Below are 17,347 nucleotides of genomic sequence, written 5' to 3' on the forward strand. Positions count from 1 at the left end.
GCCCAGGATTTTACACTTCAAAGTCGTGCCCAGACCCCAGTAACTTTACAGGTGGTCTCAGCCCTCCCCGTCAAGGAAAGCTCCCCAGGAGAATCCTCTCTCCTCAGCACCAAATGGGGTATCTGGTGGGTGCCTTATCCCCAATAAACCTTGCTACCTTGCTTACCACTGTTCTCTGTCTCACATCTGAATTCTTTATTGTTAGCAGAGATGAGTGGTAGGTTCTTGTCTCTGCACAAGAAAAGAATTCAGACGTGAGACAGAGAACAGTGGTAAGCAAGGTAGCAAGGTTTATTGGAGGAAGGGCATCAGTCAGAATGGGTGGGCACCTCTCCAGACAGAATGGGTGGGACAGAATCTGAGAGAGAGTGCCCAGTCACTCAGATTGGGGAGAGCAAGGTTACATGGTTAAATGGAGAGAATACACCTGGCAAGCCAGGTGGGCGGCTTAGCAGAAAGCTGAGAGCTGGAGCGTGCAGTCTGTGGTCAGACAGGCTTATGTGGGAAAGGGGTCCAGTTCTTCCCCTTCTCCTCTTCCTCCTCGACAAAGGGTTTGCTGAATGTGAATTAGGTGAAATTCCTCCCAAGATTTCACTACTCGGTGCTGTCAGACTGGGGATCCCACATGGCTCAGGCAGAGGAGCTTCGCCTATGGTGCCTTCCTTGGAGGAAGGATGTAAAGGTTTTATTGCTCAATGCTGTCAGGCCAGGTACCCCATTTGGTGCTGAGCAGAGAGGATTCTCTTGGAGAGCTATCCTTGTGGGGAGGACTGAGACCACCTGTAAAGTTACCAGGGTCTGGTATTTGAAAGGCAGAGTTACAGAGAGAGAGAGTCAGAGACAGATCTGACTGCTGTTCCACTCCCCAAATCCACAACAGTTGGAGCTGGGCCAATCTGAAGCCAGGAGCCAGAAGCTTCCCCAGGACCCCTGACATGGGTTCAGGGGCCCAAGCACTTGGGCCATCTTCTGCTGCTTTCCCAGGAGCATTAGCAGGGAACTGGATCAGAAGTGGCCCTGATGCCAGCACTGTGAGTGGCAGCCCAATCTGCTATGCCACAGCGCCGGCCAATAAGCTTTTTATGTGTGTTACTCTGTCTTTTGTTACAGAGGTATACCCTAAGGATTATGAGGTCTAGTGGGAAAATTATTTTTCTCTAGTATAATATACATATATTTGCATGCATCTGTGTGTACAAGGTGTACCTGAATGTGTAATGTGTGTGTGTATATGTATTATAAATTGTTAAAGCTGTCAGAAAAAAAATGGAGTCACTTACATCAAACTGTAACAAACTAGAGTCAGGAGACCATGAACTGGAGTGGAGAGGAGACAGGTCTCATGCAGATCTTCCTGATAAGAAGAATTATCTAAAATACAGCCAAAACCACAACCTTGTACAAGGTCTGCTACAACTGTGAGGAATCAGATGGGTTAAATCATAGGTTGGTCCCAATGGAAATTTAGGATGCAAAATGCTTGCTTCCCCCCAATTTTATCTTTAGCAAGGTCAAGTGCCTGCCCCACTCCTTGAAAGCTTCCAGTTTTACCATGAGAGTAACAAGGGAGTGGGGATTCCATCCTTCTGAGCGCAAATTTTACTGTAAAGACAAGTTACCTATCCCACCTCTTGGCAAATAAGATTACAGATGGGTTTTGTCCTTGCCTTGCAACTGAATGTCAAGTTGATTGCCAAGTTTTTTTTTCTTCCCCAAAATTATGCTTAAAAACTCCACTATTACCAGGTTGTTGCGATCACCTACTGTCACGTAGCTCGACAGTAGCAAGTGCGACATATGACTTGCCAGTCACAGGGAAGAAAAGAACACACAAGATTGCCTTTCCTAGAAAATATTTTTATTGCTTACACACCAAGGGTTTATTACATAACTCCACTGCTTAGTTATTAGGATCAATATACTCATCTATATCAATCTACTTATCAATCTATACTATTTAATACACTTATCAATAAACTTAACACCACTACTTAATGTGACTTAACTACTTAACTTAGCTACTTAGCTTAATGTAACTACTTAGCTTAACTACTTGGCCTAATCACCTAACTTAACGTAACTACTTAACACACTTATCAGTAATATCAATAATATTTTGATACACACTTAACATCACTATCAATAATATCAATAATATCACTTAACGTAACTTGTGGCTGCCTTAACACACTTGCTCAATTACTTAGCTTAACATACCTACTTATCTTTTTTTTTTTTTTTTTGATAGGCAGAGTGATAGTGAGAAAGAGAGACAGAGAGAAAGGTCTTCCTTTTTGCCGTTGGTTCACCCTCCAATGGCTGCCAAGGCTGGTGCGCTGCGGCCGGCGCACCGCGCTGATCCGAAGGCAGGAGCCAGGTGCTTCTCCTGGTCTCCCATGGGGTGCAGGGCCCAAGCACTTGGGCCATCCTCCACTGCACTCCCTGGCCACAGCAGAGAGCTGGCCTAGAAGAGGGGCAACCGGGACAGAATCCGGTGCCCCAACCGGGACTAGAACCCGGTGTGCCGGTGCCGCAAGGCGGAGGATTAGCCTAGTGAGCCGCGGTGACGGCCAATACCTACTTATCTTAATATATACCTAATCTTAACAATATCACTTATTGGCCAGAAAATCAATATTCCTATATCACAATTCACAACAAACACTATTACAGTACTCTCTATCACAATGAACAATACAAGCACAGCAAAAGATTCAATACATAACATTGGTTTGCTATGTATCTAGGCTCGCATCACTGTCACGAATGTGTTTCTCCAGTGGGGAGTGTACAGTGTCCAGGGTTCAACGTCCCAGCAGGGATGGAACTCGGACCAGTCACTTACAGGCAGCAGGAAGTCATGGGAAGGCTATCACTCTGGACAGTAGGCTCAAAGTTCCCAGGCGGGCAGCAAGGCAAGAAGTTGGAGAGGTCCTCTGCTGAGAGGCCTGGTCCAGCTCTGTGGTCAACTGGCAGCAGGCTGATAAGGACTCCAGGCAAGGTGGTGAGGCGGCAGCTCTGCTGGTCAGACAAGGCGGCAGGGCGGCAATGCAGCAGCTTCCCTGGCCTCTTGATCCCGTTGTCACCTTGTGCCGTGTAGCAAAAGCTAGCGGACTGGCTCTTTGACAAGGAGATCCAGAGGTTTGCTCACACTGCCCCCCCCACACACACACACTCACACAGACGGTGGGGTATTACAGCTCAGGGACAGCTCTGCAGGTCGGCTTGTGCAGCTACCTGCTGCATGCTGTGTAGTAGGCTGCCTCTTCAGCTCTAGATGTATGGAGATCCAGAGGTTCACACACACTGGGCCCTTGGTTAGGCAGCAAAGTCAAAAGTGTTACAGCAGCTCTTATTAGACAGGAACAAGACAGGAACAGGGCAGCTCATGCGGCTAAGGCCACTCAGGAGACTGTGGCTAGAATGGCTCAGGAACAGGTGCAGGTCCGAGAGCTGTGGCTGGGACGGGTCAGGAATGGGTCAGGATCTAGTCAGTGACAGCTCAGTGACAGCTCGGCTCCGCTCCGCTCTTCTTTCTTCCACTCCTGGTGGTTTACACGCACCAGGCCATGATCCCCGAAAGGATGGAGAGCGGTGCCATGGTTCCCCTTTTTATCCTCATTTTCCGGCAGTCTTCCAGCTTGCCATCCTCCAACTTGGGAGTGTGGTCAAGCTCATGAGGGAGAGCTGTCTCCACCAAAGTTGGAGTCATCCTTTTATATGGCGGGGAGGGGGAGTGCCTGGAGGCATGGCTCAATTGAATACTGGAAGGCGGTAGATTTGGGGGTGGTGCTGCAGTGCGTGTGCTGATCTCAGGAGTATCATGGCATCTGGTGTATGAGGAGAAGTGAGGCTAAAGTGCATGATGAGGAGTGGATGTGTCAAGCCTACAGGTTTTGTTGCATCATCACAGAAGGGGATGGAGTTTGGTTGCTGCATGCATGCACACAGCTCAGGAAGTCCCTTGCTCTTCCTCACTCAATGGCTACCTGCCTACATCAAAGTATTCTATTTTATGGATATATCACAAAATATTTATCCATTCAGCATTTGGTGGACATCTGGATGGCTTCCACTTTTTAGCTATTATGAGCAATGTTGCTATGCATGATCATGTTAACTTTGTGTTTAACACTTGAACAGCTGCCAAACTGCCTCTAGTCAATGTTTCATTTCAGTTCTTATATTTTTCAACTCTAGAATTTCTATTTGGTTCTTAGACATAATTTATATTTTAGGGGCTGGTGTTTTGGCGCAGCAGGTTAAGCTGCTGCCTGCAATGCCAGCATCCCATATGGGTGCTGGTTAGGGTCCCAGCTGTTCCACTTCCGATTCAGCTCCTTGCTATTGCCTAGGAAAGCAGCAGAAGATGGATCAAGTGCTTGGGCCCCTGCACTCAACATGGGAGACCCAGAGAGAGCTCCTGGCTCCTGGCTTTGGCCTGGCTCAGCCCCTGGCATTGTGACCATTAAAGGAATGAACCAATGAATGGAAGATCTTCGTGTCTCTCCATCTGTCTCTGTAACTCTGTCTTTCAAAGAAATAAAATAAATATTTTTAAGAAAAATACATTCTATTGATATCCTCTGTTTAGTGAGATATTGTGGTCATAGTTTTAAAATTTTTAGATATGATTTAAAATGGCAAATTCAAAGTCTTTTTCTGTTGAGTCTACCATCTGGTCCTCATCAGATTTAGATTCTATTGCTTGCTTTTTTCCTGAACATGAGTCACACAATCTTATCTCTTTGCTTATAATTTTTCCATCTTTAATTTCATGCCTGGCCTGTGTGTATATGTGTGTGTGTGTGTGTGTGTGTTCATTTAGATAACATAGCAACTCTGGATTCTGATTGCCCTCTAGGGCTTAAAGTAGTTGCTGGATTATTTTGTCTCTGTTTTTTCTTAATGGCTTGTCCAGACTAATTCTGTGAAATATTTCTTCCTGTAGGCTGCAGTTTTGGATGACACAACCCTGTCTTCCTCCTTGTCTTTAATTTTATGCCTAGCTTCCTAGAAATCCTCCCTAGGGTCAGCACAGCTTAATGTTTTGCCAATGATCTTTTAATAGCTAGTCCTTAAGTCTCTTTAACTAGTAAAAACCTTTACCCTTTACAGTGGGATATGTGTATGACTTGGGGAATGCTTTCAGATATGTCCATTGTTGAACCAGGGAGGCTCTCAAGTTAACTGCTGTGGGTCTGCCTGAGTTGATGCAACCAGTAACAGGGCCCCTTTGGGTTGTGTCTTTTTCTGGTTCTCGGTGTTACCTTTTGTCCTGGTGTACCATTTCTTTGGTTGCTTCTGATTTCATTGTTCCATTGACCTGCTCTCAACTGCTGTCCACTCATAAAGGAAAGACTTATTTGTAAGCCCTGTGACCTGGATCGGTAAGTAATCTGTTCTTTTTCTATTCTTTACTCACTTATGGGAAAATGGTGTACATCTAGGTACAACAGAACTCTGGATGGGCCAGTGGCAAAGAAATGAGTCAAGATGTTCCCAAATTGAATCAAAGAGTATTTTCTACTACAAAATGAAGGAATCCGTGTCTTTCCCTTGCAAGAATTTCTTCCTGAGACAGCTTTGGGTCTCCAGTGTCATTTGGAAGACTGACTCTCAGGAGAGACTGAGAAGACATAGAGATGTGCTTTTAGAGGAGGTACTTCTACGGCAGTTGTTCCCCACTCCAATTGTTAAAGCCACCATATCACTGACGTTCCATTTCTTAATTGTGACATCAGAATCAACAGGCTGATGTTGGTTTAGTCTATTCCCCAAAGTCCTGTAGGCTAAAGCACAACATCGATAGTAAATCAGTCAAAGTGAACTGTAGAAACCAATAGAAGTGTTAAAGTCCTTAGTTTTTACCAAGCTGTGAGATCCAGGGTGTTATGAAGCTCCACTGGAAACATGGGCTACGATTTGCTCAGAGGTTGCGAAAATTGATCTTTGGATTATTTGTCAGAATGTGTTGTTCACAGTGCATCCACTCAAAATTATACAGATATTTATTTCAGAGTATATAATTGAATAATTTTTTGTAGATTGATAGAGTTGTGCTATGATTAGCACAATCCAGTTTTTTTAAAAAAAAATTATTTATTTACTTGAAAGTCAGAGTTGCACAGAGAGAGAAGGAGAGGCAGAGAGAGAAAGAGAGAGAGAAGTCTTCCATCTGCTGGTTTACTCCCCAATTGGCCGCAACTGCTGGAACTGTGCTGATCCAAAGCCAGGAGCCAGGAGCTTCTTCGGGTCTCCCACGTGGGTGCAGGGACCCAAGGACTTGGGCCATCTACTGCTTTCCCAGGCCATAGCAGAGAGCTGGATAGGAAGTGGAGCAGCTGGGTCTTGAACTGGCACCCACATGAGATGCCGGCACTGCAGGTGGCAGCTTTACCTGCGATGCCACAGCACCGGCCCCTACAATCCAGTTTTAGAGCATTTCTATCACCCACCCCCCACCATAAAAAGAAAAACACCCTTATGCTTATTCGTTGTTAATCCCCACTTTGGCTACCAGATCCAGACAATATAACTGTGAAAAAAATAATGCAAATAAAATATTATCAATATAGCTTTCTGCAGTATTCACCATATTTACCATTAAACAATAAAATATCAGAAAACTACAAAGATAATGGTGTTACATTCATACAGATGAAAAAGGAGAAAGGAATGAGTATTAGCAGACAAGTGGTTAATGATAGAGTGTGGAGACAATTGAGACAATTGAGGTAGTCCCACACTTCAAGGAAATGCTGGGAATTGTAGGGGTGGACAGGTATAATACCGTTTACTCACCCATTTCAAGATCCATGGCTGACAACTTTGTAACAGAAATATCTTAACAAGAGACAAGAATAACAAATTTATTTATTTAAGGTTTTTGTGGCCCAGAGGCCTTCAGAAATGAGAACCCAAAGACCCAGGGAAAACTGCATATGTTTATGCTTAGGTTCAATGGGGAATAGACAGCCTGAGAAATATGATGAGACAAAAATAGTATGACTAACGGTAACAGACTGGGAAAACTTAGCAAGGTCTATCTGTTCAGATAGTCCTTGGCCTCTCTGTGTCTCATTCCTTCCTCCCCACGCCCCACTCCACCCCAAATGATGTAGGACTCTTCTGTAATGAGAGCCTTACTCTAGGTTTTACTGCTTACTCTGGAGACAGCATTTCTAGTTTCTGTGCCTGACTTTAGAGGAGAAAGAAGGGCGAGAGAAAGTCAGGAAGGACTTCTTGCTTCTGAGGCCCCCAATGCTTTTTCCTTTCATCTCAAAGCACTCAACATACTCAACATACTCCATACTCTGGAGTATTGTGTTCTGAGCACCAACAGAACCATGTATGTGGTAGTTACAGATCTGTATACTTCTTAAAACCATACACTAAGATGTCAAAATATGTTAGAGCCAGGTGTAGTTTTTATGTAAGTTATTGCCAGTCCTGCAATCTAACCACTCAATGGGTTTTGGAATTAAATGTTTCCCCTTGGAGCCTTTGTGCTGACAGCCTCTGTCAGATTCTCTTACTTGAAAGAATATCCCAGCTGGGATCTGGGTGTTTGCAGAAGTAGCACATAGCTATTTATAATTAAGCATCTAAACAAAGTCTCAGCCCTTTTAGCTAGGAAAATTAAACTGATCTTAGGATAAATTTCCTATTGAAATAGTAATTAGTTTTTAGATGTTAGAATGTCTTTAGTGGCACAATGTTCATCATAATTCATGTTTCTCTTTTATATTTTTTCCTTTTTGTTTATTTATTTGAAAGGTAGAGGATAGAGAAAGAGAGAGAGAGAGAGAGAGAGACCAAATGGCCACCTCATTCACTTTCAGCATAAACAAGTCACTTCTGAGAGAGGTACATATAGGGGTAATTATAGATGCTTTATAAGGCTTTAAGATAGAGGAAGTAATTACAAAGTTTCCTCTTGTGTCTTCCATTCCAGCTACTCGGGATCTTTAGAAAAAAAATTCCAAATCAAAATGGAAATAATTAAGGGGCTGGCATTGTGGCACAGCACGTTAAGTCTCTGCCTGTGATGCCAACATCATATATGAGTGCTGATTTGAGTCCCAGCTGTTCTACTTCCAATCCAGCTCCCTGCTAATGTGACAGAGAAAGCAGTAGAAGATGGCCTGAGTGCTTAGGTCCCTGCCACCCACATGAGAGACCTGGATGAAGCTCCTGGCCCCTGGCTTTATCTTGGCTCAGCACTGGCTCAGCTGCAGCCATTGTGGCCATCTAGGGAGTGAAACAGCAGATGGAAGATCTCTCTGTCTCTCCCTCTCTGTGTCTTTCCTTCTCTCTCTCTAACTATGATTTCTAATAAATAAATAATTCTTTAACAATGGAAATTATCAGTACTAGCTTGGGCCTAGCTGTAAGGCTGGAAGTAAGTTTAATTAGCCCCAAGGAAATTAAGAGCAGGGGAAAATTGGAGTTAATAAAGATAAGGTTAGGAGTTGGATAATGTTAGTTTTCAGAACACCAGGATCATAGTGGTAATGTTACAATTAAAAAAATAGGGCTGGGCCAGCGCCGTGGCTCACTAGGCTAATCTTCTGCCTTGCGGCGCCGGCACACCAGGTTCTAGTCCCGGTCGGGGCGCCGGATTCTGTCCCAGTTGCCCCTCTTCCAGGCCAGCTCTCTGCTGTGACCAGGGAGTGCAGTGGAGGATGGCCCAAGTGCTTGGGCCCTGCACCCCATGGGAGACCAGGATAAGTACCTGGCTCCTGCCATCGGATCAGCGCGGTGCGCCGGCCACAGTGCGCCGGCCGCGGCGGCCATTGGAGGGTGAACCAACGGCAAAGGAAGACCTTTCTCTCTGTCTCTCTCTCTCACTGTCCTCTCTGCCTGTCAAAAAAAAAATAAATAAAATAAAATAAAAAAAATAGGGCTGGAGCTGGTGCTGTGGCATACTAGGTTAAGCCTCTGCCCCTGGTACTGGTATCCCATATGGGCATTGGTTTGAGTCCTGGCTGCCCCACTTCTGATCCAATTCCCTGCTAATGTGCCCAAGGAAGTAGAAAAAGCTGACCCAAGTACTTGGGCCCCTGCAGCCATGTGGGAGACCCGGAAGAAGCTCCTGGCTTCTAGCCATTGCAGCCATTTAGGGAGTGAACCAGTGAATGGAAGATTCTCTCTCTGATTCTGTCTCTCCCTCTCTCTGGAAGTCTGTCTCTCAAATAAGTAAATCTTTTTTTTTTTTTGACAGGCAGAGTGGACAGTGAGAGAGAGAGAGAGAGAGACAGAGAGAAAGGTCTTTCTTTGCTGTTGGTTCATCCTCCAATGGCCGCTGTGACCGGCGCACTGTGGCTGGCGCATCGCGCTGATCTGAAGCCAGGAGCTACGTTCCTCTCCTGGTCTCCCATGCGGGTGCAGGGCCCAAGGACTTGGGCCATCCTCCAATGCACTCCTGGGCCATAGCCGAGAGCTGGCCTGGAAGAGGGGCAACTGGGACAGAATCCAGCGCCCCGACTGGCACTAGAACCCCGTTTGCTGGCGCCGTAGGCAGAGGATTAGCCTATTCAGCTGTGGCGCCGGCTGTAAGTAAATCTTAAATAATAGGGTTAAAAATATTTGTAAAGTTATGAGCAGAGATGGAATCAAATGTAGTGATAGCTTTATGAAAAACTTAAGGGTAGAAATAATGTTATAGATAAAGCATGAAGTTATGAATAGATTTAGGATTAAATTGATAAGTTAAAGGTAGAGTTAGTAGGAAAAATAGATTCATCAAGTTCCCTTCTCTTTACTACATGGAAGCTCATGTAAAAATGGAGCCTCTATCAGGAGTTTTCTAGAATATCTATAATGAGGAGAGGTTTCCCGGAAACCCACATTAGCCATGGAGTGTAATGGAGAAAGAACACTTTTTTTTTTTTTTTTGGGTGAAGCAGCTGAAACTTTGGGATTGTTTATTGCTGCAGCTTAGCCTAAGTTATTTGGGTAGATTCATAAATCTAAAAATCCTAGTAAGCTGCTGGATTGATAAGAGGAACCATAGTCCAAAACAAATTTTTTATTGTTTTTCTTGTCCATTTGCCTTGATTTTTGGCAGAAATGGCAGCCAACCAGGTTTCTTCATGTTATATAGGTGGTGAACTAGGTGACTGATACATTTGGCTTTTGCCTCCAGTTCCTGACATAAGTATGTTTGTCTTTGGAAACTTATTCTACATTATTTCATTTAGCTTTCAAAGAAAATGTGATGAAATGGTATCTTATCCCCTCCAAAGGTGCACGAAGAACAAGTCCTTATTGTAACTGCATTACAGTTCTACTTTTCCCCCCACCATTTTACTTTCATCCCTTCCCCATGCATATGGATCCCAATATCACTTCCCAATAAACAGCCTGCCCACTGATTCCATCTCAGAGTTTATACCCAAGGAACCCACCATATGCCTTAGAGCTACTAAGGTATTGAGTGTGCTGTTGGTCACAGAACCACTATGATGCCGCCTACTCCTGTTGGTATATAAAGCCCTTTTTCTAGTGTATTCAGCTTTCTAGGTGATATGTTAACATATGCCTAGGAAGAACATACAAGGAGACATGAGCCTCAGCCTTGGAATTTGTACAGTCTGAGCAGGAGTTCGGATACCTACAACTACTTGGCCAAAAACATCTTTCTCCTCAGATCATGAAGACCTTCCAGTGCTACAGACTGAGGCATGTTTCTGTTCTTCTGCTTACTTTTCCTATCACCAACAGTAAAAATTTTAGTACCTGGTAAAGGTGAAATTCCAGCCTCTCTCGCTTGCCTCAGGGTTGGGCATGAGTAGCTCCCTCTTTTAGTATTACAAGCTACTTCTGATCATCGGCAGCCATGATCTTATTGTTTTAGGTGGCAGTTTAACTGTTATCTCTTAACCCAATCCTAAGAGCCAACCTATTCATAGCTGCCAAAGAATGAGCTATTACTACTTCTCAGGAAACTGACGTCATGGCAGGATTGCCTCCGCTCACCTAGCACCACAAAGGTGTAATTGAGTTCATCTCAAAAAGTTAGTGGAAAAGTAGAATGAGAAAACTAGTTTATTTCTGTGGAAATATTGAAATCTATGCACAATGTTTTCATAACATGTATTTTCCATGAAGTGTTTGAAGATCCTTGTGTATCTGTGGATTTCAACATTTTTTACATCAAAAATAGTTGAATTTTTCATTTTCAATTTTCATGAAGTTTTAATTAATTTGTTTTAAAAATATTTTTTATTTGAAAGGCAAGGTGGCTGAAAGAGAAATTTTCTGTCCACTGGTTCATTCCTCAAATGCCTGCAACAGCCAGGGCTGGACCAGGCTGAAGCCAGGAGCTAGAAATTCTATCTCGGTCTCCTACATAGGTGGTGGGGAGTCAGATACTTAAGTTATAACTTCCTGTTTCCCCAGGAGCATTAGCAGGAAGCTGGATCAGAAGTGGAGTAGTGAAGACTTAAACCAGGCACTCTGATATAGAATATGGGTATCACCACCCTCTGGGTTCTGGTTTCTGTGTTAGGCTTCCTGTTAATGTGGATCTTGGGAGGTAGCAGGTGATTGCTCAAGTAATTGGATTCCTGCCAGGTACACAGGAGACCAAATTGAATTTCTGGCTCCCATATTTGACCCTGACCCAGTCTTGGCCATTGTGGGCATTTGGAAACTGGACCAGTGAATTGGAGCTCTCTCTTTGTCTCATAGGTAAATACATAATTTAACAATGTTGGAAATAGGGGTCAGTGTTGTGTAGTGGGTAAAGTTGCTGCCTGCAATGCTGGCATCCCATATAGGGGTGCCAGTTCATGTCTTGGCTAATCTACTTTTGACCTAGCTCTTTGCTAATGGCTTGGGAAAGCAACAGAGGACAGCCCAAGTGCTTGAGCCTCTGCACCCACATGGGAGACCCAGATGAAGCTCCTGGCTTCTGGCTTTGGCCTGACTTATCCCTGGCCATTGCAGCCACTTGGGGGATGAACCAGCAGATGGAAGATTCATATTCTCTTCCCCGACCCCTGGAATTCTGACTTTCAAATAAATGAATAAAAGTTTTATAAAATGTTGGGAATAAAACTGTCAGCAGTATAGATGTGTTCCCTTCTGCCCTTGAAGACCTTATAGTATGGCAGGAAGAAGGCAGCAGCAATAATGCACTTGTATATGTATATTGATAGTAAGGAGAGCATGTGAGCTAGCAGAGTCCCCATCTCCACATCAGGAAAGGGAGGCAGAATAATTCAGGAGTGCCATCATTCTGCTCATGAGGAGTCAGTAATACTGTTGTTGACATTGTTTTCATTGTTCCTACTTCTTAATTGCTTTTCCTTTAATGTCGTAGTCTTTGAGTGCATGCATAATTAGTCAGAAAACATGATATTATCTGGTTGTATTATCTTTGTAAATTTACTTTACACGATTCAGTTAATTTTCAAAGAAAATGAAGTGAAGCGGTATATTTCCCCACAAAGGATTCAAGGGGTGAAAAAGACACATGAGATATTAGCCAACATTTAATAAATTTAATAAATTAATAGGAAGTATCACAAAAACCTGGAGTGGATAATAACATACAGGAATCAGGAATAAGACAATACTTTGCAACCATTCACAAAAGTACCATTAGACAAAGGAGAAGAAATACAGGAAATAATATAAGGCAGTCTGTTGCACGTGTCTTAAACAGATATACATTTGTAATAGTACATCAAAATGATTTGACAGTAAATTCAGCACATTTACATTTATCACATGGACTTTTAAAACACTTATAAAAGTTTGTAGATTTAACATTGAACTTTAAGATTTATATCCAAATGAGTATATTTATTTCATACCAAACTGCACAGAACTTACGAATAGCACACAATTTGAGGATAATTACTGTGTTGGGTACTATTAAGTACTACTACTGGATGACATAAGAATTATTAACAAATGTGCTATAAGCTGTTATCATTCAACTTATTGCTAGTGCTTTTGAAAATCCATGGTTTATATTTTATTTCTTTGTAAAACATGTGCTATGAGCTTGCCCTGATAGTTAAGAAAAGAAATCAGATGTTTCCAATTTTCTCTACTACTCGCAATACTTCAGATCTGAATGCATGGTCTTTTTAAGGACTGCTGGAGGATTTTCTTCAGTCCTTTTAGTATCAGCTACTCTGCCCTACATTAATACAAATCGATGGATTCATGCAACATACATGGCATACATGCAGGGCACCATCTGCATGTGCAGAACTCATGCTAAATACATGCTGTGTTTCTTCAGACACTTTCGTTTCAGTAAGGAATAGATCATCTCATTCAATTTCATATAATTGTTTTAACATGCAGTTCAACTGACCTAACAGGCAGGTAGACTTGACTTTCATGTTATGTTTGGGCATGCTCAAGCAATTGACTGACATTTGGCAGTGTTGTAAATTGAATAGGGACTGTATGAGTTTCCTCAAATACAGCAGCTCTCCCACTGCTCCTGTGGCAGACTATTGGATTTATCTATGCTGTGTGTTGAGGATACAGACCAAAGGTTTTAGGAATTCAGATTCCGCATTCACTGATTTCACGATACTGAGAGGCACACTCTCAGGTGTGTGAAGTAACTGTCAGGCATAAGAAATAGCATCATGAATTCGTCGGAAATTTATCCACAGTTGTGTGAAATGGACACACATGGAAAAGCATACAGGTACTGGAAACACTTGTACACTCTGCACACAGCATAGACATAATGGTCTGACTTTAGCAAGGCTTAAAAACCTTTCGTGGATTACAAACTATTAAAATGGCACTGAATTCTTAGAGAGCAGCAGGCCCACGAATGAAACGATGGCCAACACTTATTGTAACACAACACTATATTTTAACAAAGATTTTAACTTCTGGTACATAATTGCAGTACAATGAAGAGCTTGCCACTTTCACAAATTAGCTGCAGCCTTTTCCTGCACTAGAGAGTTTGGAAGGATCTGAAAATGAGATAAATTTTGTTTAAAATCCAAATGGAAACTCTGTATTTCTGTTATTCCCAGAGTTCATAAAAACATCTTTTTAATAACTTTTTTTTTCACATTCTAAGGGCCTAGTTCTGTAGTCCTTAATCAAGTAAAACTTCTCAAGCTTTAATCATCTCTCCTTCCAATACAAGTTTTACTCAAAAATGGACTGCTAAATTAGGTCCTATAGATAGAGGTACCATAATTAAGAAAATATTTTTATAAGGCTCAAAATGCTAATTTCACTTTGTGTGTAGCACACGCATTTCCAGGATTCTGAGATCAAAACCCAATTGATATTGAATCCTGGAATGGGAAATAACTCTGGGATCTCATTTCCCAGTTTAATCATGGAATTAGGTATTTACTAAGGACCAGAATGAGAACACTAATTCCAGTTTGCTTGTCCTAATAGTCAGAATTTGAACATTGTCCTTAAGAAGTGAAAAGCTATTTGGTGTTTATATCTCTTATCATCCTTCCACTTCTGTAGTCCTGGTTAACCAGCTGCTATGTTAAAATACCACTATGTTTGGGGACAGACATTGCAGTAAAATACCAACAGAACGTTCTGACAATGTCAAATTTTGCCCCTGTGTGTAGCAACGAGGCTAAGTTCTGCCTTGCACTCACTGATAGCTGTATCAGAAGGCAGAACCTATCTTACTGTGTTTATGTGTGTAGATGAGCAGAGCAAGAATTTAAAGTGTATATTTACTGTTAACCCGGAAAAAGAATCCATTGAATTTGTAAATTTTGCTGTGGTTGAAGTAGAACCACGATCGTGCATCATTCTGGTCTCCTGCAAATGCCACCTGAGATGAACGTGAACATTTCCATATGCACAAAAGGAGGGAAAGAGAGGAAAGAAGGAAGGAAGGAGGGCAGCATAGGAGGCAGCAAGGGAGGGAGGGAGGGAGGGAGGGAGGGAGGGAGAGAAGGAAAGAAAAAAATAAACATTTTAGTCATCAAAGAATCAAAATAAGTTAGTTTCCATCTATTACAAACAGTAAATATAGAACTCTAAATTTCACTATTGCACGCATGATCGTAAAGCACAGGGTTGCAAAGCTATATATAAAAACACTTTTCGTCAGACTGCAGTATTTACATTAGTTAGGACCGACAGAAAAAGTAAAGGAGAGACTTTTCCTACCCGGAGAGCTTTACCGCAGGAAAAGACTGTGCTGCACTGTCTCACACACTACTGATCCTTTCACTGACCACATTGCAGGGCTCTACTGGGAGCTCCAAATTCTCAACATGCATCTCTATACCGGGCTCGTTGTCATCGGCTTTCCGCATCACCGGCTCGTTGGTGTGCCGGTAAATGTTAACGTTCAGCTCCCTCCCAGACAAAGCAGTGGCGGCAACTCGTGGCATTTGTCTAACAGGTGGCTTTTTGTCTCCCTTATAATTGCAGCGCAAATAGTTGGAGAAAGCCCTTCGGTAAATTTTGTTGAAGAGAGTGTACACCAGAGGATTAATTCCGGAACAAACATAGCCGATCCAAACAAACACATTCAGAAGCTTTTCCATGAGCTTCTGGTTACAGGCCTTCCCACAGAGAACTGACAGAATATTAGTAATGAAAAACGGGCACCACATGATCAGAAACACAAAGAAAACAATGCCAAGGACTTTGGAAGCTTTCCTTTCGTTGTTGATAGCCTGCATGGTGCCCCTGGGACGTCTCTTCTTCTTCCGGCGGGCATTCTGCTCCTGGTTCGCGTTCTCTTCATCAGCAGCACTTGTCTTGCAGCACTTGAGGAAATTCAGGTTTATTCCGGGTGGTTCCTCGGTGTGGCCGTGCAGTAACATCAGAGCTTGTCGGCGAAGAACGTGGATCGTCAGGCAATACGTGATCACCATGATCGTCAGCGGGATGAAGAAAGCTACGAAGGACCCAATGAGGACGAAATTTGGGTCGTTGAGCACGCACGTTGTGTTGTTCACGAACACTTTGTCTTCATCTCTCAGTCCGATCACAGGGATAGGAACTGAAACACCTACAGAAATCAAACAGAAGGCAGGACCTCGTTAAGCCTACTGCAGCACTGAGCACATTGTATCATGGCATAATCCATTTGTGTTTCACTGGCAGAAGTATAGACCCGATTTTTGTTGAATGCTGCTCATGGCGTAAGTGATGGTCACATGAAACAGTCATAGTAAGATACTAGAAAATGATTCTCCTTTCATGGTAGCCATGCCTTCTCACTAAATTTCTGTGGAAGGCATGAGCTTAACAACACTGAGAGAAACTATTAGAGATATGATTGTTGGCTAAGAGTAGATTGTGTTCCTCTTGTTGTATTTACAGTTCCTTGAATTGTACTGGCTCACAGAAGGCACTCAATAACTAGGCACTTTGAAAGTTCATGGAAAACACATGTTATGAAAAAACTATGCATGAATTTCAATGTTGTTTTCTCAAAATGCTAATATTGTAATTCCATTTTTCCCATAAAATTTTGAAGTGCTCCTCTATTTGCTGAATCAATGAATAAATTCAGATCTGTATTTTTTTCCTTATCATCTTTAAACTTAATAGCCTTTTCAAGGTTGGCTGAGCTATGTCTGACCACCATGCAGAAACAGTCTATAAGCAGATAGGGACAGGAATCTCATTTTAGTGAGTTTTTATTGTTTGTGTTTAGTCCTGGGCCTAAGTAATGTTGTTTCAAGGTCAATAGACATAGTGAAACGCAGAGTGCCATTCCTGTGGGGGGTTCCGTGCATTTTGGTTTTAAAGACTACTGTGACATAGTATTCTGAGAGAGAGGTTTATAGGCAGAAGACATCATCAAGGAGTTGGGAGTGGAAGGTACCCTTGTGCAAGAGCTTAAGTAAGAAACCTCTTGGAAACTTTTAGAAATAACTCTGGTGGATCTTGGAGAGGTCCTGCCTTCATGTGTAGAGGTTCCTTATAAGTGGTATTTGAATGTTTGTATAATTTCTCTCTCTTTTGCCCACAGCAGATTGAAGCCCAAGAAAATCCAGACTGTCCTTGTGAGAGTATATCAGAGATTATTAGAAATCCTGGACTGGTAGGTATGAGGTTTGGGAAGAGACAGAAGTGGACCCACTGGGACGGGTGCTGACTTTAGGGGACACAAAAGGAACTGTGAAGAAACCCAAATTCAAAGTCCTGACAGGTTGTTTGAACCCCTAGGCAGGTGTATAGAGTGTTTGGCTGGATACTCAAAAGGGGAAAAACAGTGTTTCTTTGCTAGAGTTTGCCGAGGCTGTTGACTGATGCTCAATCTCTGGCAAGACACAAGACAGTATTTCTAAGCCTTCTTCCTCAGATGCTAAAGTTCCAAAATATTGGCCTTTTTCTATAGAAAGAGCCC

The 17,347-nt window shown here is 42.7% G+C and overlaps 1 protein-coding gene across 3 annotated transcripts in view; it reads right to left on the reverse strand.

The window, feature by feature from the left end:
- Positions 1-12,498: 12,498 nt before the first annotated feature.
- HTR2C (5-hydroxytryptamine receptor 2C) overlaps positions 12,499-17,347 on the reverse strand; it is a 355,567-nt gene continuing 350,718 nt past the window's right edge. For all 3 annotated transcript variants that reach the window (XM_017350005.4, XM_089324679.1, XM_089324678.1), the window contains one exon: positions 12,499-16,000. In XM_017350005.4, coding sequence (XP_017205494.1) covers positions 15,189-16,000 — 812 coding nt within the window. In that variant the 3' untranslated portion in view covers positions 12,499-15,188. The remainder of the gene's footprint in view (positions 16,001-17,347) is intronic.

Source organism: Oryctolagus cuniculus, chromosome X (genome assembly GCF_051225735.1).
Source record: "Oryctolagus cuniculus isolate XC-2025 breed Fujian yellow rabbit chromosome X, ASM5122573v1, whole genome shotgun sequence".
Classification (NCBI taxonomy): Eukaryota; Metazoa; Chordata; class Mammalia; order Lagomorpha; family Leporidae; genus Oryctolagus; species Oryctolagus cuniculus.